Source organism: Setaria viridis, chromosome 2 (assembly GCF_005286985.2).
Source record: "Setaria viridis chromosome 2, Setaria_viridis_v4.0, whole genome shotgun sequence".
Taxonomy (NCBI): domain Eukaryota; kingdom Viridiplantae; phylum Streptophyta; class Magnoliopsida; order Poales; family Poaceae; genus Setaria; species Setaria viridis.
Window position 1 is genome coordinate 44933764 of NC_048264.2, and position 25481 is coordinate 44959244.

General features: G+C 49.0%; 3 protein-coding genes, 1 non-coding gene and 1 pseudogene across 4 annotated transcripts; 3 read left to right on the forward strand and 2 right to left on the reverse strand.

Annotated features, from left to right (window-relative positions):
* Positions 1-1115: 1115 nt before the first annotated feature.
* Positions 1116-3020, reverse strand: LOC117842404 (myb-related protein 306). Its single transcript, XM_034722854.2, has 3 exons — positions 2447-3020; positions 2176-2305; positions 1116-2082 (listed from the first exon to the last, which is right to left on the reverse strand). The coding sequence occupies exons 1-3, from the start codon at positions 2577-2579 to the stop codon at positions 1389-1391; spliced, it is 957 nt and encodes a 318-aa protein (XP_034578745.1). The 5' UTR covers positions 2580-3020; the 3' UTR covers positions 1116-1388.
* An 8963-nt stretch (positions 3021-11983) lies between these two features.
* Positions 11984-12064, reverse strand: TRNAL-CAG (transfer RNA leucine (anticodon CAG)). Its single transcript has one exon. It is a non-coding gene; the product is annotated as a tRNA-Leu (tRNA).
* Positions 12065-12865: 801 nt separating this feature from the next.
* On the forward strand, positions 12866-14447 carry LOC117845468 (ribonuclease 1). Its single transcript, XM_034726516.2, has 2 exons — positions 12866-13268; positions 13602-14447. The coding sequence occupies exons 1-2, from the start codon at positions 13176-13178 to the stop codon at positions 14262-14264; spliced, it is 756 nt and encodes a 251-aa protein (XP_034582407.1). The 5' UTR covers positions 12866-13175; the 3' UTR covers positions 14265-14447.
* A 1340-nt stretch (positions 14448-15787) lies between these two features.
* Positions 15788-17006, forward strand: LOC117843195 (ribonuclease 1-like; annotated as a pseudogene).
* Positions 17007-24076: 7070 nt separating this feature from the next.
* Positions 24077-25481, forward strand: LOC117846616 (ribonuclease 1). The gene is made up of 2 exons (XM_034727844.2): positions 24077-24485; positions 24580-25481. Exons 1-2 carry the CDS (start codon positions 24393-24395, stop codon positions 25237-25239), a joined length of 753 nt encoding a protein of 250 aa, XP_034583735.1. The 5' UTR covers positions 24077-24392; the 3' UTR covers positions 25240-25481.

Consider the following 25481-nt stretch of genomic DNA (forward strand, 5'->3'; position numbering starts at 1 on the left):
AAGAAAAAAAATATTTTTAAAGAAAATAGAAACATCGCATTGATTTCTAGTAACAGTAGTACAGCTCAGTTCTTAGAGCGAAATTCAGGAAATGTGTATATCCAGCTAGCCAGTACTGCTTCCGGCTTAGGATGATTGAGCTGTGTTGCAATGATAGTAACAGTCAACAGGTAAACCAAAATGTTCTGAATATGCTATCACTGCTCTTCGTATCCTCAAGATGGCGAAATATTTGTGTGATAATTCATTGGACTGCTCTTCACATCCTCAAAATGGAAAAAAAATTGGACTTCGGTTTTTATGCCAACATGGTGTGATAATTCATTAATTTGTGATCCTGCGCAACTAGGATGGGAATTTGGTTATAGCATTTGTTTCTTTTTCACAACAAACCTGACTCTGATGCAAAATTTAAATTTTGTTTACAGTAAATCAGTAATCCAATTTTTTTTAAAGAATTATGCCTGCGCTTAAAATTATCCATGGTACCACCCTACATATAACAAGCTAGTACTAAAATATGGCTATGCTTCTTTTGATCTTTTTGGAGCAAATGCAAATCATTTACAGGTCTTTTCTTCGTATGCAAAGGCTAACTAGGAATATTCCAAACCATGCGCATTTAATTTGTATACATCTTGATATATCTGGCGTACCAAACGGCCAATCAATACCGAACGTATTATGATCGCTTCTAATTAAAAACCAGACAAACATGTGTATTACATGTGCATTATTGTACATAGGTACTTAGCTACATGCCAACCATGTACCTAAACTGATCTCACACGAGCTACGACATTTGGTTTTCTGTAGATCTTTCCCAATATTGGTAGACATGTTAAAACTATGTAGGAGTGAGTGGCAAGTGATTAATTAGCATTTTATTTTGAACGATATCTGCTTCTCAGAAAAGAGTTTTGATCTACTTTGCAAATAGGACAAAAAATACAGTAAATAAAACTGATATATGCAAAACTCGAAACTAAAAATTATCTGCTATGTTAGTGATAGCAATACAATTTATGACAAGTTTGCGACATACTGGCGTTATTTTCTCTCACACAATATGCAACTTGCACAAGGGGATCGACTTGAGTTGTAGCTGAAGATGCTAAAACCAAAAGGCCCAAGAACATATTCAGTCTTAGTAAGGATAATAACATAGGAGTGCTTCTACTATGTTCTTTGAAATCATCTAAATGAAAACTATGCAGATCCTAAGTAAAGTACTTAGATCAAGCGACTAACTTAACTTGCAACAACCGATTAGTCACTGACATACTGTAGGATCTATGTAGTTTTCTTTAGGCGATGGCGCTGTGACCACACTCCCTGGTTGAAGTGATTAGCTTGAGCGGCATCACTCGAACACACTATAGCTATAGCTAGAACGGGTAATCCATGGTGGGCACGTCAAGCAAGCTGGCGTTCTGGACTTGGTGGAAGTGGCTGTCGTCGTCGAACAGCCAAGACTCGATCGCCGACAGCGGCATCTGCGGGGCCGCGACGGCCGGCTTCGTCTCGTATTCGGAGAGGGTCCCAGCCGTGGCCGGCGCCGCCGACGCGACGGCGGCGCCACCGTACGACACCTCCGACGCGTCCGAGGACCCGGTGGACGCGCTCTCGGCCCCGCCGGGCGTGCCTGGGCCGGCACTGCCGCCGCGGCGGACCTTCCTGCCGCCGGCCCACCCGTCCAGCATCCGCGAGATGTTCTCCGTGGTCAGGACGTACGGCCCCGGCGCGGCCGCCGAGGGGGAACACTGCGACGCGCCCGACGAGCTCGACGCCGGGCTGTCGCCGCCGCCGGTGCCAGCGCCGGCCGCGTCGACGCCGTCGTGCTGCTGCGTCTTCAGGTCGCCGAGCGGCGTCAGGGCCTCGCGAAGCGCGCGGCGCGCCATGTCGATGTCCGTCTGCAGCCGCCTCTCCCACTGGCCCTTGGAGGACGAGGCCGGCCTGTGCGCCGGCGGTTTGGCCGCGCCTTCGCCGCCGCTCTGCAGCTTACGCTTGAGGTGCGTGTTCCAGTAGTTCTTGATGTCGTTGTCCGTCCGCTCCGGCAGGTACGACGCGATGGCCGCCCACCTACACAAAAATCACATGCCCATGAGCCTCCCTGCTCACACAAACGAGCTAGCCCATAGTCCATACAAGAAGCAACGCAAAATCTCTCCGTACCTGTTGCCGAGGAGAGCTTGGAGGTGGACGATAAGCTTCTCCTCCTGGTCGGTGAAGTTACCGCGCTTGATGCCCGGGCGGAGGTAGTTGGTCCACCGCAGCCGGCAGCTCTTGCTGCACCGCATCAGCCCTGCGCGCGGAATCCGATCGAACCGGTCAGAATAATCCAGATCGCATCCGTACAACGATCTAAGCTAGATTCTCTCTCCCTCACGCACGCATGGCGGCATGGGTGAGGGTGACCATCCTAAGCAAGCAGCTAAGCACATACCGGTTCTGGTCGGGACGGCGCGCCAGTTGCCGGGGCCGTGCTCCTGGATGTAGGAGACGAGGACGAGGTCCTCCTCCGGCGTCCACGGGCCCTTCTTGACGCCCTCCTTGTCACAGCACGGTGGCCTCACCATGGTGTCGTCGTCGCCGTCTATCGATCGATCGATGGATCACCAAGCTAAGAGAGAGACCTCTTTCTCAGCAGACAAAAAAGAGCCTCGCGTGTGATGTGAGTGAACTGAGGTGGTGGGCAACAACAAAAGGGCTAGCTGCTAGCCACCGGCGCCGTACAAGAACAAGCGCGAACCGTCAGGCCGAGGTGGATCTGTGCGTGTCTCGTTGCAAGCAACTGAGCTAGAAGAAGCCGGCGCGGTGCTGTTGTGCCGTTGTGGTGGTGGTGGTGGCTTGAGGACAAGGGTCCAAGGGGAGAGGTGCAGCAGTGTTTATATAACGGTGGCCGCCGCGGCCACAGAACAGCGCTGACCTTTTGCTGTGTGGGCTATGGCTTAACCTCGCCCGGCCAGGATGCCGAGACAGCTAGGCCAGCCGCAGCAAACATAGCTACTCCTCCAGAGAGAGAAAGAGAGATGAGATGAGTAGCGTGCATTTACTCCGAGCTCGTGGCAAAGTCAGCCTGGTGGTGGGGCGGTAGCGGTACAGCACACTGCAGTGAGCAGTGGCCGTGGCCGGCCGGACCTTGCCTGGCTGTGGTGCCTCGCCCGGCCGGCCGGCCGGAGCCGCCCGCCTCGCCACGCCACGACGTGCGCGAATGCCGCGTCGCATTAAACGCGCCGGGTGTGTGGGCTCAGATGGCATGTTGCCGCGCACGCACTTGGTTTTCCTTTCCATCCCCTTGGCCGTATGCGATCAGGACCCCTGCCCCTGCCCTGTAGCGCTGCGCTCCCTCACGTTTGATCCTGCCCTACGCAGCGGCTGGACGCGGACCCTGCCCTCGGATTCAATGCGAGCGCCACCGGCGGCAGGCAATCTCATGTGCGTGTGCCCTCCAACGCAATTTCCACACCACCTCCGGTGATCAGACGACCGAGTCAAGAGATGGCTACGGCCTACCGCGACTGCTCGCTGCCGCGGTGACGTTTTGGTCGCCAGGATTCAACTCCAGGTGCATTGCATGGCCAACCACATTTTTGTCGTGCCTTCGGAAAAGCCTCCGACCCACTCGTGTCGCGTATACATCGCGCGTCTAGTTTTTGTGCGTCCTTCACTTCCGATTCTTGTTTTGGCTTGGTGTGAGCCGTAGGTGCAGTGCATTCCTGTTTCGGTCTGCTGGAACTAAGTTCTTTCTCGGTTGGCGCTTTGTCATGGTCGTTCTAAGTTCAGTGCATGCATGAGCAGCAATATTTGAGCAGAAAACCCGCTAGTACCCGTAGCATCGCTCATCTCTACAACTACAACTTTTGTCTTGGCTTGGTACCCTTAGACAAATTCTTGTATAGTACTACTCAGATGCTACTAGTCTTTGTAACCGAGTGCCTTTTCGCTTGGTGAAGGCATTGTCTACGGATGTGACAGGTCTCATAGGAGCCGTTGCTATTGTAGCCGCAGGACAGGAGGAACGATGACAAACGTGCCCTGATCTCTACTACTAGCACTCTAGAACGTCATTACGTCACAATGCACCAAGCCACCGATCCCTCACACTCCTACGATCCCATCAAATCGAAGCTAGCTAGTGAACCCCAGCCTGCCGGCGGCCGGCTTTAGTACTCCTACCAACTTGGGAGCCAAAACCCGGTCGCCGGCCGTCGCCGGTTTTTGACCGCCTTCTCCGGAACCATACACTGACAGACTCCGGCGATCCGGTCTCCACCTCCGAGGTCGGGTCACTGGCCATGGCACGCTGACGAAGTTTGACGGGCGCTGCGTCGTCACGTTCCCCGGAAGCGACGCAATAAAGGCAGGCTTTCCGGTGCAGCCTACCGACGACGATCCCTGTGAATAGGGCAGCTAGCAGTAGCAGCCAGCACAGTAGAGAGGAGGGCACATGAATAAAGTGGCACTAGGGCAATGAATGCCTCGTGTCACCTTGGTACTTTCAGCGCCATAGCTAGACCGATTCGAGTATTTGCAGAGATATATATAAATATATACATACATATATATATGTATCGGCTTATCAATGTGGCGCACCAAACCGCAGGCGGCAGGCCGGCGCCAATGCGGGGTGTAGAGTAGCACCAGCACATGCGCCAGCCGGCTGGCTGGGTGCCGGTACTCTAGAAGGTCAACGAGCAGGAGTAAAGGGTCTGTGGCGCAAAGTCAACAGAGCGTCCACGGGACAGCACGAGTACAAGACTCACTTGGATTTGGATAGCCATATATGGGCGCCTACAAGTAGCTTGCTTCTTCTTAGATTGCGTCGAATACAAATGCAGTATAAGTCTTTTTAAAATTTGTCCAGTTCAAGATAAGTTGAAACGAACACAGTAATGCATGACATATACCGTCTACTCTACACTGCATGTAGACGCAAGAGAGATTCATTTCTTTTCTCGGAGGGACATGGATGTTGATGCTGGACGCAAAGAATTCGAACATCAACTGGAATGAAACAGAACCAAACACCTCCACAAATTTCGTTCAGCATTCATCATCACCTAAAAAAAAAAGGGACCGATAGCACGCCGCACACCAAATCGTCTGATCAATGCGTACGTGATTAGTTAAGTCAGCAAATCCGATTTCATAATCAGGATAATCAATAAAAAGATGACCGTACTGAATTAGATTAGGGCTTTGAGTAGCTTAGCAAGCATGTAGTACGGCTGTTTGGTAGTAGTACAGCATGGATGGCTAGCACTATCTAGCACAAGACTTGGTCAGCACTCAGCCGGGCAGAGAATTAATGCGGTGTGGTGTGCCACCATGCGGCCATTCATCAGCTGCTATGGCTGCTACCGGCAGAGCACGAGACGCCTATCCAAATACACCCGGCGCATTCCGCGAAATTGCCATCGAATGATAAACAACTCGAGATGTTACGAAGCAATTACGCATGTGCGATTAAGCATTTTCTTTTTCCCCTGATTCTTTTTACTAAAAGTTGTCATCTAAGTCCATAAACTCTCATTACCAAGTATTTAAATTCATAAACTTTTTAGTTCAATTCAAGCTTATGAATTTAAATATGACATGCATGTTACATGCATGGCTACATGCTTAGACGATCTAATCAAAACACAAGAATTTAAAAAAGAAAAGCATTGTCAGGAGCTCTAGCATTGGCTTTAGAAGGAGGTGGACATCCCGATTAATTCGAGTTGGGGGATGTGCGTAAAGCTTGACAGCCACCTCTATCGTCCAAATTTAAGCTAGCATAGTGCCTGCAGTCGCGGTACCATACCAGATCATTTGGGGTCTCCGGCCGGACAGGCGGACAGCGAATTCAAGTGGCTCCCGTCTTAGCTTCAAATCTTCAATGCGTGATCGTTCCTTCTTCTCCTATCCTAGACACTCTTTAGCAAACGTTTTTGCTGCGCGATGATCGAATGCTGAGGCCATGACGGTGACCGGTACTGGATCGTACAATGTGATACCGAAAGCGTTATTTAGTGTCATCACTTAGTACGTATCTTAATGCGTATTAAGATCGGTTGGTTAGGAAAACAGCCGTGCCCTCCCTTTCCAGCTTGAATAGAATGTTGTTGTGCGCGTGCTCATCTCGTCCTGCATGATGCATCATCAGAAGAACTCGCTCGCTGATGACTTTATCTCCAGAAACGCTTCTGTACGAATGGAGTGAGCAAACATGAGGTTAGTTTAGTAATTATTACTCGGGTAAAAGAATCATTCTTAATTACTCCGAGCTAGCCAACTGATTGATTGAAATGAGCTGATCGATCGGTTAATCTGTGCACGGGAAAGTCATGAGGTAATTTACTGCAAACTACTCAGGAGAAGTAGGGCAAGCCGGCCGAAAACATGGAAACTGGTGAGCTAGGGTTCACACGTACGGCCTGCAGAAAACCAAGAAAGGTACTGTGTGCCGATGGACATGGACTGGAGTCAAATCTGAAATCAACCCCTCTTCGTACTGCAGTTAGGGACAGCAGGTCCGTCGTCAATGGATCATGAGAGGCTTAGTTAATCCGTTACGCGTCTCTGTCGTCGGCGCAATGGAGACGACGAGGACAGCTATAATAAGGCTGCTGGATCTATCCGGCTAATCTCTGGTGCTGAGATCAGATGAGACCAGCCACCAGCCCACCACCATGGCCGGGTGACGGGTCGAGGAATTGAGCTCTGGCCAGGCCGACGGAGACGATGGGTCTCCGATCCTTTGAGGTCGATGCTGCAACAGCAACGTCGGAATTCAAGGCCGCCGTACGCGTACCGTCCTCGCCGGCGCCCCTCAAGCTTATCTTTCGCGTGACCTTGCCCGGCCCGTCCGTTGCCGACTACCCTAAAGGGCCAAAGGGTTGCAGGGTGACGCTACGTGCATTGAAGGTTTGACACGCAGTACTGGTTCTGAGATGGACGGGCAGGATTCAACTCTGCCTGGTGCAGTGGACCTAGACGATGAACGAGGCGAAGAAAAGAGGAAAGGATCGAGGGGTGGTTGATCGATCCCATGATCAACAAGCTAAGATCACCGTGGCCATAGAGAAATGAAGAGGGAGTGTGGCAATGGCAAGCTTATGGCTGGAAACCACGAGCCCATGCGTGACGCACGCAGTGATGCTGCTGAGCCGTGACACGTACGTACGTCGACCGGTGGGGCTGCATCTTCTGATCTGCATGCATGCCGTCCTTGACAAACAGCAGCGACGTCAGTCGTGACCCATCTCGTGCCGACCTGGCCGGCCGTTCCCTGGATAATCCGATCCAGTGACACACACGCGTCCATTCCCCAGGTTTCCCGGAGCCGGCCAGGAGCCAGAACCTAGCTGCAGCCTGCAGGAGGTCCCCTAGCGTCGTCCCCCGGCAGCGCGATCGGTCTCGAGAGCGTACGAGATCACGCACAACATGTCGTGCACATGGCGCCGCGAGTGAGAACGCCAAGCAGCACACTATCTGATCTGACACACGCACGCTGCTCACATACGGTCTCCGTTCGGAGACTTTTTGGGGGATCCCGGCCGGCCGGCGTTACTCCCCGGCGGGACGAGGTCGGCTAGCCTACGGCCGCGCGCGTATGGGCGCGTCGCCGTGCACCCCGTACCGCGTATCCGAGGAGGACGACGCGCGAAGCCACTTCGCGGTCGGCTCGTACCCTGTCGCGCGCCATGACGCCGCAGCTCGCTCGCCATGCTCGGAGCTCGCCGCGTGGGGCCGCGGGCTGGGCGCGATCCTTCTCCCTGACCAGGATGAACCAGACTGACCATGCGAGTGCGACGGTTCTGTCTGTGGCACCCATCATCGGGCTGGGCCGGGCGGCCATCGGTGTGGCCCACCGGTAGCCTCGACTTCCCCAACTGACACATGGGGCTTCCTGGTGGATATTGTTTGACGTTTGACGTTCGAGTGAACGGGCCGAGGCCCATCCTAGAGAAGCATGGGCCACCATAATAAATTCGAAGCTAAGAACAGTGGTACGAAAAAGTCAACTGCTTGATAGAATTTGCTTGGACGCTTCCGGAATGCGGCCAGCATTATGCCGTGGACAATACGTAATGGTAAGCGACACCCCGTCATTGCTCTAGACCTCTAGTCTCCGGATACATACTTGTCCAGCCTCCATTTTTTTTTTGTAAAGCTTACAGCCACATTGACGCGTGTACAAGGCCGGAAATAGATTTGATCTGATTGGCTTTGTGCTTTCCCTATCGAGCACAGGAATTTTGAGTCCAATTCGTTGTGTTAGCCATTAATGCTTGCATTGATCCAATAAGTCAACCGATAAGTCAAGCTCGGCTCTGATAACTCCATTTAAAAAAAAAGAAAATAAAAAACGATTTGCTTCACTCATGCATTATAGTAATTGGATATCAATAGAAGACCGATGCTAACAAAATGCTTATGCGTAAACACTGGAGTTCAAATTCTACAGAGAACATAAGCAAGGACAAACGATAATTTCTGGGCTCGCACTGTGCCTCCTCAACAACAAGAACAACGAACAGCTTAGTTGAGTTGAGCCCACTTCGAGCACCCCAAACGTCAACTGATCTAGGCTGGCAACATTTTTTTTTTTTAAAATGATTTGATACAGAAGAAGAATAGGTCAAGGTGATGAAGGAACGTGTGGGGTACCCGACATGTACATTGATATGGTGAGCTCTGGGCGGGCCCATGATAGATCTGGCCCAATTCATCAGACCGAACCAGCATTCGACAGATCAGTATGCTATTCAGCTGGGTTCATGCGTATGCTTCTTTCAGGATCGCTAACTGTTAGCTTCAGAGTGATGCAAATGATATGTTCTTCTTTTTTTATACTAGATACAGGAGAGCATATGATACATGCTCCTGTAGAGGTGCCACTTGGCCATGGATGATGGAGTAGATAACGTGTACTAGTTCTGAAAACTCTTCACACTAAAAAAGTCGTCTTCAGTGTCAAACTCCATTTACGACTCTACAATTGACAGTCACTTACACATTGTACTATATAACCTTCAAAACTATAATCTGCAGTATTCGTACTAATTGACGAGCACCAACCAATTCTAGAAGTTCGTGGTAGATTAGATAGGGTTAGAAGAAATGGAAAGATGGACCAAACTGCGCCGCCAACTCCAGCATGCGCGTGGAAGCGATCGTCGCTGAAGGAGGAAGACATTAAGGTGCTGGTGGCAGCCAACCTTCTCCAAGGAAAAGACGTCATCAATTGGAGGCCTGCCTTTAGCAGCCCTTGGCCAATGGAGGAGTACCTGGATTAGACGGTAAGCATCTCGCATTTCATTGAACGTGGCCTGGCTTTGCCTATTTCTGACTTCTTCCGGGGTTTGCTTGATCACTACAAGTTGGAGTTTGTACACCTCAACCCCAATGTCATTCTACACGTCGCAATCTTTGTACATTTGTGCGAGGCTTTCTTGGGGATCCAGCACTATTTCCAACTTTTCCGTAAGTTTTTCCAACCAATTCTAGAAGTTCGTGGTAGATTAGATAGGGTTAGAAGAAGCCAAGTTGAGCACTGCAATCAGCTGGCAAAACGATTCAATTTCATCAGGCCAACAGGCCGTCTGAAAACTAGTTTTTATAGCTTCAGGCTCAGGTGACAGAGCTTTTAATTGGGTTTGCAACTTGATAAAGATTCAGGAAATGACTAGCCAACAAACTGATTAATAAGTACTAAGTAGAAGTATTTCAGTACCAGTACTGTCCAAGTGCCCAATTCGTCAGAGTTTTTGCTTTTGCTTTAGTTTGCCGCCACAAGACAAGACCGAGCAAGACAGCAACAGGCAACAGCTCATGAGGTCAAACACAGAGTGTACTGAATTAATGAATGTGTCATGAATGCTTGGATAGAAGTTGCAGACAGTTGTTTAGATGTTTTGAAGAGTAGATGGTTGTTTAGTGTAACTACAGGTTTACAATTAGCATTGCATAATGAATAAGTTCTTCACTCTTTGCCCCCCTTTTCACAAAACTTGTAAGCTCAACTTGCATGGCACAATGAAAGTTCAGGTCGGCTAATTGCCTGCCGTAGTTCCTCGTACATAAGAAAAAAAAAAAAGCATTGCAGTTCAGAGCGTTTGCCAGCATGAGCTGACAGCTTCCCTATTCCTTCGCTGTTGCTTGCAGCCTTGTATACGTGCATCTGAAGGGTACGTCAGGTCTCAAGCGCTCCATGTGATTGTTTAAGACAAGTCCTTCGCGCTCTTCTCCTGTCGGTGGACCAAGCATTGCCATATCAACCTTTGCTATTTCGAAGCTGAACTTTGGTCAGGAATGAACAGAGCATAGTTTTCAGACAGGAACAAAGTATAAAAGACACTGCTGACTGGACATAGCAAAAAGATGTCAAGCATAGTAGGAATCCAAGCTGTCACCGAAGAAAATGTGACAGTAGCCATAATTAGCAAGACGATAATAAGCTCATGATGAATGCTACAAAAGAGGTACTATTGCCTGATCATCAAGAATAGGCCTCATTACTCTGAAAGTGATGAGTACGAAAGTTTTCGTGGACCTTGCCGCCATTCTTCCGGAGCTGATACTGACTGGAATAATTTGCATGCTTCTTCTGATCTTCTCCTTAAATGATATAGCAGCAGTGCTCCTACTTTTATTTTTTTTTAAAGAAGATACTGACCAAAAGGATGTTGCCGTGTGAACAGATCACGGAATGACGGTCAGCCGGTGATCAGTCTGTACCTTCACTTCTCAAATGAAGATACTGGAAATCGAGCACAAAATGCAGTCATTTGAGCAGGCGTTCAAATCCTGCTACAACCCTGAAGACTCGGAACCGGAAAGCATCTGACGAATCTTCTATTGGATTATGCAACGGACAGTAGAGTTTTACCAAGTAGCCTAGACTGAACCAACATTTGACAGATCAGTTATCCAGTTGGGTGGCTTGAGTTCATAAGTAAAAATGTTTCAAGAAGTCTAAGTGATACAAATTCTAGATGCTTCTTTTCTTATAATCTGAAAGAAATAAAATTCTACTACTAGTAATCTCTCTAGTGTAAGGATCATGTTAGGTGCTCGTGTATTTCAATAATAACGCCATATTTTCAAAAATGCCAAAACGTCTTTAGGTGTGAAACTTCATTCATGATCGGCGGTTGATAGTTGAATCAGCTACACATTGTATACCCGATTGAAGTACTGGCAAAAAATGAAAGTTCTGTGTATCAGAAGAAATGAAAGTTGATTGAAGTACTGATTCTAGAAGTACTGAATCATGAGTATCCACCGATTCTAGAAGTTCTGCATACCAGAAGAAATGAAAGTTGAGCGCTGCCGCTGCGATCCGGCAAAAAAATCCATCTATGCGACAGGTCTGAAACTAGTTTGAGATCTGTAGGCACAAATGGCAGGTGTTTTAATTGGGTCAGCAGCATGCGGTGGCTCCAGAAACTGTCACTCAAACAAACTTAGCAATCGGTGATGAAAGTACTCTTGTACTAGCACGTGGCTGCTGCCATGATGTGGTCGACAATAAGTTCAGGACGGCAATGCACGAAAGCACCACTGTTGCTTCATCACATAGAACAGCCCCAACTACTCTTGAGAGGGATGACAATGTGATACTAAAGATCTACGTGCACAGCTGTCCGTCCCTCCGTTGCCTTCTCTTTGGACACTGACATCTAAACAGCAAGTCAGAGGGCCAATGATATGAGCTTGAATCGATAAACTGACGATTTAGACACAACTGCAATTTGCAGTTCGTTTTCTGTTCACATGAAGGTACTGGAGTGTAGTCGCCATATACTGACCTATGATCAGTGAACAAAACAACCGATTTGGATATTTGGACCAGAGGCTTGCCATACAGTGACCTGCTGCAGTCTTGCTATTACAAGATGGAAAGAGCCAAAGAGGCAAGAATGCAAGAATAATTCGAATACTATTTGTCAAGAAGAAGAGTAGTGAGAAAAATAATAAAAAAAGAACTATCTGTCAAGAATGGGATTCGAACCCATGCCCTTTCGGACCAGTACCTGAAACTGGCGCCTTAGACCAACTCGGCCATCTTGACTGGTTGTTACAGGGTAAGAATAAAGTCTAATTATTATTAACAGAAAGGGTTTACGTATGTCACCATGCCAATTGACAAGCATATGCTTCGGCGACATGTAGATACCGACACTGTCGACGTTAACCTTACGATTGGACTCTACTCGCTGTTTGACTGTTTCCTTCGTGGCGATCCGATCTCATCATCATCCACAGTAAAAAAGAATTCAACCGTGGACTAGCCCTGCATCAAATATATTTTGTTCGAGAGATTTGTCGTTGGATGATGTCTAGTTCTCCAATAGTGATATATACTACTTTACCATAACTTTCAACCAGCGTGTCTGATCGATGATGCAACGATGCAATGCGTCTAGCACTGGCCGGCATTTCCCCAAGTTGCCATTTGTTTGAAGCCTAATCAACCTACTACACTATTAATTCATTGCAAGCCCAGTATTTAACTAATTATTAATCAAGTGTCACTTGATGATATATTCCTTTACGCCTTAGTTGATCTCTCTCCGTTGCTGTTTCGTCCTCCTCCTGATCCATGCACGTTCTTCTCTTCTCGATCAGAGCCGTCCAAATCTGGCTAAGCATCCGAGGTGTAGTTCCTCACAAGTCGCCAAAACTATACGCTCGTTTTTGCAGTGCAATGATGCAATACCTGCCCAGATCCATCGCTCCTCCTCCAACCACCCTGCGTGGCCGAGGAAGCAAGCGGACCAAGGTACTATCATGAGAACACAAGTTCACACGTACGTGACCTGAAAAAATTTCCCAAACCGAGAAAACATTGCAGCCGGACTCGTAACGGATTGGGCTAGCCTCTGCCCGTTTTTCTTCTACATGGGCTCACGTTGTTTCTGCGAAAACCTGATCCCGATACCTGCCCAGATCGGTGATGTTGGCACGTGCAATGTTTTTGTTTAGGACATGTTGGCATGTTGGCATGATGCCCAGATCGGCGATGTTGGCATGTGCAATGCTTGCAGTGCAATGTTTTTGTTTAGGACAAGTTGGCATGTCGTCGTTCGGATCCTGCAACGTTGTGTCTGTATATAACCGACCATTGGTTGCATGGTTGGATCCATTGCAGCTAGCTTGCAGGAGGTCGGCGATCGGCAAGGATGAAGATTGCGATCGCCTTCGTGCTGCTGTTTTCTCTCCTCGCCGTCTCGTCCACGGCGGAGAAGTTCGATTTCTTCTACCTGGTACAGCAGGTGATGAACGATTTCAGAGTATTCATAATTCAATACTTTCTGCTTCTAGTTCGACTTTCTATATGTAATCGAATTCGAGCTTTTTGAGATGTTCAAGGTTCCCCTACTCAATTCTTCCGAATTTCGATTATTAGTACTCAGGATCCTCTGTTTTCGATCGATTATCTAACAAATCTTTTAATGAAAGTATCGATCCACCGTGACCATCGATCAATATCTAGACATGCGTCTGTACATATTATCCGAACGCGTTGCATGCATCGCCGGGTGGTCTGAATTTAACCAGCCACACGGCCGACGAGTATCTAACGACGCGTTCCCCGGTGCATGCAGTGGCCGGGCTCGTTCTGCGACACGCGGCAGGGCTGCTGCTTCCCGGACGCCGGGAAGCCGGCGGCGGACTTCGGCATCCACGGGCTCTGGCCCAACTACGCCAAGTGCCGGGGCAGCCAGCTTCAGGGCCTCGCCCGCGCCGTGCTTGGCGAGGACGCCGCCGCCTTGTTCTCCGCCGTGGGGCGGCGGGGCAGGTGCTGGCCGGAGTACTGCAACGACGGCAACACGCTGAGCCCGTGGGAGATCCGGGACCTGGTGGCGTCCCTGGACAGGAACTGGCCGACGCTGTCGTGCAAGAGCGGGCGCAGCTTCGAGTTCTGGAGCTACGAGTGGAAGAAGCACGGCACCTGCTCCAACCTCGAGCAGCACGAGTACTTCGCGCGCGCGCTGGAGCTCAAGGCGGCGCACAACCTGACGGCGATCCTCGCCGGCGCCGGGATCGTGCCGTCGAACACGGAGACATACTCACTGAGCAGCGTGGGGGACGCCATCGCCCAGGGGACCGGGTTCACGGCGAACCTCGAGTGCAACCGCGACGCCGACGGCGAGGCGCAGCTGTTCCAGGTGTACCTGTGCGTGGATCGAGAGGTGAAGCAACTCATCGACTGCCCGCTGTCCATGCGAAGCAAGTGCACCGACCGGGTCAAGCTGCCAGTCTTCTGATTGCTGCATGCCCGCATGCATATGGGCCAGTCGACTCCCCGCGCGTGCGTGTTTTAGAGCGGATATGAATAACGTGCTTCCCTTGGTGACGATTGGCGACCTGATACAATGGTTGAATGTCATGACGACATCTTAAGCAGCTAGCATGGCATGCAATAGAAGCAAAATCGATCTTTTCGTGTCTTTTTATCTCGTATCATCGTGTCGATTCTATTTCCTCTCACCTTTGCTAGTTGCCAACGTAGTGATATTTTACGAGGGCTGAGCCTTATTGGGCTGGCATAGCGTGATGTGCAACGTGCAATGCTTGGGCCTAATTAGAGGCTTGTTGGGCTGGCAAAGCACCTCTACCGCTAACAACATGCCACTGTGCCTGAACTGCTTCACAACAAAATGCAACAATTAAATTTTATGACTGACATATGAAACTAGAAATTAAACCGTGCATTCGGGGTATCGTTTCATTCACCAATCCAAATCTCTTTTCGGTATGATTGGTTCTCGTATCGCTGTAGCCTGGCTCGCACCACGCATGCAGAAACGGTCTAGCCTACCGGATGCAATAGCCTACCGGTTGCAATAGCCTTTTTGCATGACGTCCGGATGCAGTCGTCTCCTCCTTACATGACCTGACGCATTTGAAAACTGCAAATGAAATTCGGTACTAGAAAACACCATATGAACTTGTTAACCCTCAGTTTATGAATAATTATATCAACTTTGGTTTAAAAGTTCGACGGTTCATTTTTTTTTCATAAATGCACGGGCAAACATCTATAACTGTATGATGACCTTAAAGTACTTTTGATTACAAATACAATGACCCTTTTACTATCTTGATTAACTAAATATTTTTTTTCCAAAAAAATGTTGCGAGGGTATATAGTAGCGGTATTTAGCAGATCAAGTGTAAGCCGCTGATAATATAATTTCGTTCACAAAAAGTTTTAGTTAGTAATGTCAAATAAAACTCAAAGTACTCGTTTTTTGCATTTCTGATATGGCCCTGCTCAGATCCATCGTCCCTTCACCTACCTGGCAAGGGCGCATCAGCGCATGGCCAAACGAAGAAGCAACCGCCAACCGGATAACTAAGATGATGAGCACCAATCACGTCCACACACACGCACGCACACACGGCCTAGGATTCCCTATTCGAACTCGTACCTCATTAACTGGATCAGGCCTGCTAGCTCGTTTTTCACGTGAAATTGGCTCATCCGACTCGATCCAGAGAGCACACGGAGTTGTAATTCCGTACATGCCAGCTGTCTCCTCTGACACCTTGGGTCCACCACAGCAATACGTGCTGCGTGCACAGAACTACAGACATGTTAGCAATTTGTTCTTGCATGAACGTTTTCCACGTGAATTGGTCCATCCACACGCGAAGCCCTGATTCAGAGCATGTGCGTGCTTGCCACCTCCGACGCCGGGTCTATCACAGATTCACAGTACAGTAATACTCCTATAATTGGTGCGTGTGCAGAACTACCGAATTGGCAAGTTGTTCTTGCATGAACGGCTATAAATAGTCGTCGCCCGGATCGATTGGCACAGCAGCAGTGCAGCTACTACGCACACCAATAGTGTTGGAGCTAGCAAATCGCTGAGAACGCCATGAAGCTTGTGCTCGCCTTCGCGCTCGTGCTTTCCCTCCTCGCCGTCTCGTCGACGGCGGAGGACTTTGACTTCTTCTACTTTGTCCAGCAGGTGATCTGATAGACGATGCTCGTTAATTCTTCGGTCACCAGCAAGTTAGACAGTGCTTAATTTCCTGAATAATCCTGACGATGAACTCATTGCACGTCTCGTACACTACGCGCAGTAGCCGGGCTCCTTCTGCGACACGTGGCAGGGGTAATGCTTCCCGAAAGACGAGAAGCCGGCGGTGGACTTCGGAATCCACGGGCTGTGGCCCAACTACGCCAAGTGTGACCGCGACGACCACCTCCGCCGCCACGGCCTCGCCCGCGCCGTGCTCGGCGACGACGCCTTCTTCTCCATCGTGGGGCGGCAGGGCAGGTGCTGGCCGGAGTTCTGCAACGACGACAACGAGCTGATCCTATCGCAGATCGGTGGCCTCGTCGCGTCCCTGGACCGGAGCTGGCCGACGCTGTCGTGCAAGAACAGGGAAAGCTTCCAGTTCTGGAGCTACGAGTGGAGGAAGCACGGCACCTGCTCAAACCTGGAGCAGCACGAGTACTTCAAGCGGGCGCTGGCGCTCAAGGCGCGCCACAACCTGACGGCGATCCTCGCCGACGCTGGCATCGTGCCGTCGAACACCGAGACCTACTCGCTGAGCAGCGTCAGGGACGCCGTCGCGCAGGGTACCGGGTTCACGGCGAACCTGCAGTGCAACCGCGACGCCGACGGCGAGGCGCAGCTGTTCCAGGTGTACATGTGCGTCGACAAAAAAGGGGAAGGAGCTCATCGACTGCCCGCTGTCAATGCCCAGCAGGTGTCCCGATGAGGTCAAACTGCCAGTCTTCTGATTGTTGTGTTTGTAGAAAAGCCTGCATGCATGGGCAGCTGGTCGATGGTGTGTGTGTGTGGAACAATGTGCTTTCCTTCACGAGGATTGGCGAGCTCGTTGTGCTAGCTCACAACCAGTTCTCCGGCCAAGTCTCCAGTACGAAAGCTAACCTCGCGGCAGTATTCAACAATGTGTCTTAGCTTTGTCAATGTCAATGGAAGCAAATAAATCTCTTTTAATTAGTTTTTGTTCTGAGATTGATTCCATTTCCCCTCCCTTTTACATTATGAGTGAGTGTACATGCATGCCAACTATATGGTGGAATTTTGTTGCATAAACCGAGTTATAGTGATATTTTATTTTGGTTTTAATGCCCAACCTGTTTTTCTACCTTCAATAAAAAGATATACCAGCTCTTGTGCGTATTCGAGATTTTTTTTAAAGTTTAGGTTAGGTCTTGGACTCGCACAACATGATGTGCAGTGGACCATACTAGAGACCTAGTCATAGATAAGTCCCACCTCTACACTCTGCATCTTGGATCTTATGGAGTAGTAACATGCTAATCCCTCTATTTATGAATATTTATCGACTTTTTCTATAACGTTCAAACTTCAATAATTTATTTTTCATAAAGCACGAGCAAAAAATTACGACCTCAAAATACTTTGATTACAAATTCAGTGACACTTTTATCATTTTTATTTTTATTATAACTAACAAACATTTTAAAAATGTTGTGAGGATAGTAATAGTGGTTGTATTTAACTTGTAAGCCGTTGAGATAATTTCGTACGCAAAAGATTCCATTGATAGTGCGAAATAAAACTTGTAAGCCGTTGAGTAGTCATTTTTGCATTTCATGGCCTGAACAGATCCATTGTCCCTTCATCACCTACCTAGCTGGCGTGGCCAATGAAGCAACCAGATAAGTAACGTGAGCAACACGTCCATACACTGACCTAGGGCTCCCCATTCTGAAAACACCGGACTCTAAGGGCGTCCGCAATGGTGCTGATTCAGCTAGCTATTTGAGTGTACAGCTCAGCATGTATCCTATGTGGAGAAAAGAGAAGATGCAAAAATATTCGAGCCGGTGACTTGCTCGTCGCTCAGCTCGCACACGCGACGATGCGCCAAATCGCCAGCACATCCGTTCTCTCTCTGTGCATGAAAGTACTAAAAATAACAAATAGCTAGCACTATATAAATAGTTGCATGGACTGCTAGCACTATATAAATAGTTGCATGGACTGCTAGCTATTTAGTGCTGAGTTGAATGGCTCCTAGCTAGCAATTAGCTAGGACTGTTGCGGATGACCTAGGGGCTGTTTGGTTCCGTTTGCTTATTTTTAGCACGTGTCACATCGAATGTTTAGATACTATTAAACATAGACTATTTACAAAACCCATTACATAAGTGGAGGCTAAACGGCGAGACGAATCTATTAAGCCTAATTAAGCCTAATTAATCCATCATTAGCAAATATTTACTGTAGCAACACATTGTCAAATTATGGACTAATTAGGCTTAATAGATTCGTCTCGCCGTTTAGCCTCCGCTTATGTAGTGTGTTTTATAAATAGTCTACGTTTAATACTTCTAATTAGTATCTAAATATCGATGTGACGGGTGCTTAAAAATAAGCAGGTAAACCAAACCAGGCCCTAATAACGCTGATCAATTGGATAAGGCCTGCTCAGTTTCCACGTGAGCACTGATTCATACACGCTGTGTCCGCGAAGCCTGATGAATGCCTGATCACATGCTATTTCCTTGGACACTGGATCCATCACAGATTCACAGTAACTTATTGGTGTGTATACTAGGTGTGTACTGGTCAAAACTATAGACATGTTGGCGTTGTTCACGCATCAACTGTTGTAAGTGGCTGTAGGGGTGTTTGGATATCAGGGGTTAAAGTTAGCCCTATCATATTAGATGTTTGGATGCTAATTAGGAGAACTAAACACGAACTAATTATAAAACTAATTGCAGAACTTCTAGACTAATTCACGAGATGAATCTATTAAGCCTAATTAATCCATCATTAGCAAATGATTACTGTAGTACCACATTGTCGAATCATGAACTAATTAGGTTTAATAGATTTGTCTTGCGAATTAGACTCCAATTAGTTTTGTAATTAGACTATATTTAATACTTCTAATTAGGATAGTTTTGTAATTAGACTATATTTAATACTTCTAATTAGTATCTGAACATCCGATGTGACAGGATTAAACTTTAGCCCCCTAGAGCCAAACACCTCCGTAGTTAGGATAAATCGATCACGCTGCAGCTACCAAACACCCCCGTAGTTAAGATAAATCGATCACGCTGCAGCTAGACAGTAGAAGTTGGTATACTGATCGAGCAAATCTCCGAGACCAGTACGGCACCTGCTCCAACCTCCGCGAGCAGCAACTGCACTGACAGAGCGTCAAGCTGCCCGTCGTCTGATGATCGTGTCTCACGTTGGCCTGCCGTGTGACACTCAAACTGGTCAGCAGGTTCCAGTTCCACCTCACTATCTTGAGGATCACGACAGCAAGGATTAAATAGGAACGGATAGATCACCATTCCTAATCTCCATCTTAAAGTTTCTCGAGTCTTGTACCTCTATATTAATATGCCCTTAAAGTTCATCAATATATTGTCTACATTAAACAAATTCTAATACGTACTCCATATTACCCTTTGTTATATGTAGAGAAATTTTACGGTGCTTGAGGATTTTAAGAGCCGTCCATGTATTCAGATATAATGGTTACAAAGTGGAAGGAACTTGTAACCCAAATATGTGGACCGGAACCTATATTTTGTGGGCCAGGAACTAGTTCAAAAATAAAACGAAGGCTATTATTGTACTTTCGATTAGATCATCGGCCCATGTTAGCCCGTTGGCCCATCGGCTTGACCGTTTTCCATCCGTCGGTACCGGTGACGTGCACGAGGAATCCCGGGACCGCCGCATCGCCGCCGTGGTTCCGCGTGGGAGAACGCCGCGTGCGTGCTGCTCCGGCTGTCCCAGCTTGAACGGCGCCACCGCGGCCGCTATCAGCCGCGCGGGAGCCATCCCGCTGCTCGTCTCCCTCCTCGAGACCGGCGGCGCACGCGGGAAGAAATTAAAGACGCCGTGGCGCTCTACGCGCTCTGCAGCGTCTCGCACGAGAACCGGCAGCGCGCCGTCAAGGCAGGCGCCGTGCGGCCCAAGTTCGATTTTTGTTGTTTTGATGAGGTTTTGACAGTGGCGCTTGCCGGGCGGCGTTTGTTTGTCCTACTGCTAGTGCTAAACTAGAGAAGGAGCTCGGAGTGGATGGCCGGCGGCGACTCCCTGCGTAGGTGGACGTCGGGCGACGGCGAGCCCCTACGCAGGCCAGGCGGAGGCGGAGACAAGACTATTTTTTTCTGATCCGCTCTCTCTCTCTCGGTGAAAGAACCGTCCAAAATAATTAGCAAAGCATAAATCTATATTCTATATATTAAAGAGAGGATGTTTCTTTCAATCCTTCAAACGTCGTGATCATTTTGCAAAACCCCCCCTCAAGTTTTCATTAATCAACCCGCAGTCCAATTTTGAAGAGATGGGAGCTCAGGTGGAAAAAGAAGGGAAGAGAGGGGGTTAAATGAGAAAAAAGCTTCTCCTTTCTTATGAGGCGACGGAGGGGATTGGGCGCGGGCAGCGGCCGGAGCGGGACGCCCCGCCGCTGCCCCGCGCTGCCCCTGCGCGCGGCCTCGGCGATGAGGTCGGCCGGGCGCTTGGCGGTGCGGGAGGGGGCGGAGAACGAATACGAGGCTTGCGGGCAGCAACGCTAGGGCACGGGCCGACGGCGTGCGTTGAGGAGCAGACTCGAGGGGACCGGTAGCGTGGACGAGGCCGGCCGGCCTGGGGCGTATGGCAACAACGGCGCGGGACGGAGGTGCGGGCCGTCGTGCGGTGTTGGGGCCATGGGACGTGAGACGGAGGGAGGCGGTGGTGGGGCCGGCGGACTGCGGCGTCGGGAGCGGAAGCAGTGGGGGCTGGTGGAGGGAGGAAGCTCTGGAGGTGGCGGTGGAGCAGAGACGCTAGCGGTGGACTGCCGCCTCTCCTCCCATCGCAGCGCTGCCCTACCATCTCTCCCTCGCGTGCGTCCTCTATGATGCCCTTCTCAGTGCTCCCAGTAAGGGAGATGGCAGCGCAAGGGCAAGATGCGGCGCGACTGCAGCATCTCCTCACATCCATGGGCCGCACCTTCCGGCATCCTCACCTCCCAGAGCCCTCCCTTCCAGGTTATCGCAGCCCCCTCAATTTGATGCATCCATAGATTGATTTGGTTGATCTGCAGTTCGATTTTGTGAATATGTATTCCATTTTGGTTTGTTTTGTTTCGATTTGGTCATTGTAGGTGCTTGATTTGGTGATGAGAAAGCTGATTCGTCAAGTTTATCCTGGGACAACGAGATTTATCGGGTGAACTAAAGGTATCAGGATGAGCCTACCATGGAGAAAGCTCATAGGTCCATGCCCTTCCTTCTACTTCAGCTTAATGCACACCAGTTGCTTGTTGTATTGCCTGAACAAAAGATTGACTACCTATTTCTTGTTTTAACTGTTTTTTTTTGTGTTAAGCAAATTCTGATACCGATATTTTCTGCATTTGCAAACTTCACTTGAGTTCAGCAATTTATCTATGCTTGATGCATAAGAGCAGCAGTGTAAGGTAGAACAAGTGACTGCATCTAGATCAGCGGTGTGTAAAATGGTGACCTGTGGAGACGCAACTGCAGCTGTTGCAAAATCAATGTCCCCGGCATTGCCTTCTATAGACAAAAACAAAGTTGTTTCAGCTATGACAAGGCGAAAGTAATATATGAACCAGAGAAAAATAAGTTCCTGGCGATATAGGCTTCCACAATAAGGTGTAGCATATTTCCTACTACAATTTTGAAGCATAACTATGAGAGAAAGTCATAGTTGAGAAAAAAGAGCATAAGCAAAAATACTAGATGTTAAAGGGATCAGTCAGAAGTAACATGCTTTAATAGAGGAACTATCTTTGGAATAACTTATTCCCACTTTTTAGATTAGATAGAACAGCTGCTGCTTTCAATGAATAGAAGGCAATGCTGTGCTGCCAATTAAGTTGCCTGGTGATGTTTCTAACATGCATTCTATGCTATCTGTCATTTAGATTTCAGGCTGCTGTCATATCTGGTTTGTGACTGTATTTTCTACCAATCAAGTTTCCATATTTTTTCATGTTTCCCCCCTAGATCTTTATTTTTACCTGCAGTGTGATGCTACCAGTAGTGAGTTCATGTGTCACAAACAGTTGTTGCTGGATAGGTGGTTCCCGAGGTAACAAATTTGGTGTTAAGTGGTTATATATGTAGGAATGATGTACTGTGCTCCACCAAAGAAGCCACGGCCAGAGTCATTTCAACCACAGCTACAACATTGCCAAACGAGCCCTATATACTTAGAAAAGCTATAACGACCTACAATTTGAAACGAAGGGAGTACTTGTACTTTACACCAGAACCCACGATTTGTTTAACTTACTACTGACTTGGTGTTTGTTCCCGTTGCAACGCACGGGCATATTTACTAGTTACTATAATACCCTTGGTTACAAACTAATTACAGTAAAAGGAACCTGAGGTTCCTTCCAAGCACCGTAACAAACCTCGGTAGTTGCTGGTTTTGTACTTGAGTTAAAATGTCTTTTTTTCTCCTCGTCTCATGGCTGGGCCTTGCGCGCGGCTGGGCACTGGGCAGGCACCCGATGCCAACATGTGTGCGGCGTTTGCGCCGGCTGCCGGGGCCGCCAGTCCGTCACGAAGCACCCAGGCCATCCAGCCCCGCCGCTGTCACGACGATTGATGAAGAGCGTGCGTTGGCCCCCCGGGCGGCCGACGACGGCGAGGCCGTTGTTCACCTGATGCCGAACGGCTCGATGGTCTTCGGCCCTTGCAGCACTCCGCTGCTGGCAAGGCCGTACACGTGGAACGGGACGTGCATTCCACGGATTAAAGTTTAGTCCATGTCATCGAATGTTTAGATACTAATTAGAAGTATTAAAGATAGACTAATTATAAAATTAATTGCACAGATGGAGGCTAATTTACGAGACAAATCTATTAAGCCTAATTCGTCCATGATTTGACAATGTGATGCTACAGTAACCATTTGCTAATGATGGATTAATTAGGTTTAATAGGTCCGTCTCGCGAATTAGCACAGGATTCTGCAATTAGTTTTATAATTAGCTCATATTTAGCTCTTCTAATTAGCATTCGAACATCTGACGTGATACTGTTAAAATTTAACACCTCGTATCTAAACACCCCTATCCCGGTCCCCCAGGCGGGCTGCTCCTGCGTCGCCATCTTCCCGTCGAAGATCGACGTCGACAGGACGCGCGCCGGCGCTCTGCGTCAGATTGACCAGCTGCAAGTCGAGAGGCCCAGCAGATGAGAGCGGGGTGACCCAGCAGCCGTTCACTTCCCAGATGCTAGGGACCCGTCGCTGGAGTGGTTTCTGTCTGTCACCGGTGAGGAGGTGCGGCCCGAACGGCACTGCTTGGATATGATGGAGAATTGGAGATGCATACTCCAGCCGGTCATCTGAGTCTGTTCCCTTCAGCTTATAAGCTGGCTGAAAACCTAAAACGGCTAATTTATTATGAGAGGAAAAAATACTTTTTGGTGGCTGATAAGCCGGCTGAATAAGCTAAAGCGAGCAGGTCCAAAAATTAACCATTCAATTCCAACCTCCAAAATCGAACACTGCTTTAGAGGGAAAAAAAACAAAGATGCTTAAATTTGTACCAAGCCAAAAAGAATCAATCCTGATATTTGCCTGCTTCCGCTGGTTGGAAAAGTCTCAAGCTGATAATGTCAAATTATCACGTCGGATGTTCGGATGCTAATTAGAAGAACTAAACATGAGCTAATTATAAAACTAATTGCAGAACCCTGTGCTAATTCGCGAGACGAATCTATTAAGCCTAATTAATCCATCATTAGCAAATGGTTACTGTACACATTGTCAAATCATGGACTAATTAAGCTTAATAGATTCGTCTCACGAATTACACTCCATCTGTGCAATTAGTTTTATAATTAGACTATATTTAATACTCCTAATTAGCATCCAAACATTCGATGTGACGGGTGTTAAACTTTAACACCTTGTTGCCAAACAAACCCTAAATTGTACTCATATGTGCATTTCAATAGCCTGCTCTCAGATCCGTCTATTGTCCCCTCACCTACCTAGCGTAGCCAATCAAGCAACCATCGGCCAATAACCTCAGCGCACCAAGTCCACAGACGACCCAATCACCCAAAAGATTCCCGATTCAGAGAAAGAAACGAACACAAGCGAGCTCGTAACGATTGGATAAGGCCTGCCTGATTCATACACGTCGTCGACGCCTCCTGATCCGGAGCATATGCTATCTCCTTCGACACCGGGTCCATGGCAGTAATATATTGGTGCCTTGTTGGTTGTGCGAATCAAAAACTATACCCATGTTGCCAACTTGTCCTTGTGTCAACGGTTATAAGTAGGTAATAGCTGCCGTTCGGATCTATCAGCGCTGAAGCTAGCAGACACCGATACTGTTGGGGGAGAATCGCCGGGAGCAGAAAGGATCATCGATCGATGAAGCTTGCCATCGCCTTCGGGCTCTTGCTCTCCCTCCTCGCCGTCTCGGCGGCGGCGGAGCGCTTCGATTTCTTCTACTTTGTCCAACAGGTAGTTAGAGGATTCTTGTTCTTTGATCTGAAATGTGCTTCTTGATCTTGTTGGCAAATGTTTTTTCTGATGAAAATTTATCGCACCGGGGCAGTGGCCGGGCTCCTACTGTGACACGTGGAGGGGGTGCTGCTTCCCGGACTCCGGCAAGCCGGCGGCGGACTTTGGGATCCACGGGCTGTGGCCCAACTACGCCCAGTGCCATGGCCGCTACGGCCTGGCCCGCGCCGTGCTCGGCGACGACGCCTTCTTCTCCATCGTGGGGCGGCGGGGCCGGTGCTGGCCGCAGTACTGCGGCGGCGACTACGACGACAACGCGCTCCGGCCGTGGGAGATCCGGGACCTGATAGCGTCCCTGGAGCGGAGCTGGCCGACGCTGTCGTGCAAGAGCGGGCGCAGCTTCGAGTTCTGGAGCTACGAGTGGAAGAAGCACGGCACCTGTTCCAACCTCGAGCCGCACGACTACTTCGCCCGCGCGCTCGCGCTCAAGGCTGCGCACAACCTGACGGCCATCCTTGCCGGCGCCGGGATCGTGCCGTCGGCCACCGAGACCTACTCGGTGAGCAGCGTCAGCGACGCCATCACGCAGGGGACCGGGTTCACGGCGAACCTCGACTGCAACCGCGACGCCGACGGCGAGTCGCAGCTGTACCAGGTGTTCATGTGCGTGGACCGGGAGGCGAAGCGGCTCATCGACTGCCCGCTGCACAAGCGCAGCAAGTGCTCCGACCAGGTCAAGCTGCCCCTCTTCTGAGCGAGACGAGCCACGGCGGCCACAGGACGCGGCTGCATCTGATCGGCGTTCGTGTTGTTCTGCCCAAGGACTCGACGATTTCCTAGCTCGATTCCTGGAATCGTACTACTCTTTGATCAGGTGGAGAAGAGGAGGATTATCTCTCGCCTCGATTTCGATTTGATTTTCTTTTCCTTGCTTATCAAACACGCAGAAGGATGTATTATAAGAATAATAATAAATTGGTTGTGTTACTTTGTTCA

Coding starts and splice junctions, on each gene's coding strand:
- LOC117842404 (XM_034722854.2), bottom strand. CDS start 2,579: ATGGTGAGGCCACCGTGCTGTGACAAGGAGGGCGTCAAGAAGGGCCCG. Junction 2,306..2,446: donor CGCCGTCCCGACCAGAACCG/GTATGTGCTTAG, acceptor TTCCGCGCGCAG/GGCTGATGCGGTGCAGCAAG. Junction 2,083..2,175: donor CAAGCTCTCCTCGGCAACAG/GTACGGAGAGAT, acceptor ATTTTTGTGTAG/GTGGGCGGCCATCGCGTCGT.
- LOC117845468 (XM_034726516.2), top strand. CDS start 13,176: ATGAAGATTGCGATCGCCTTCGTGCTGCTGTTTTCTCTCCTCGCCGTC. Junction 13,269..13,601: donor TCTTCTACCTGGTACAGCAG/GTGATGAACGAT, acceptor CGGTGCATGCAG/TGGCCGGGCTCGTTCTGCGA.
- LOC117846616 (XM_034727844.2), top strand. CDS start 24,393: ATGAAGCTTGCCATCGCCTTCGGGCTCTTGCTCTCCCTCCTCGCCGTC. Junction 24,486..24,579: donor TCTTCTACTTTGTCCAACAG/GTAGTTAGAGGA, acceptor GCACCGGGGCAG/TGGCCGGGCTCCTACTGTGA.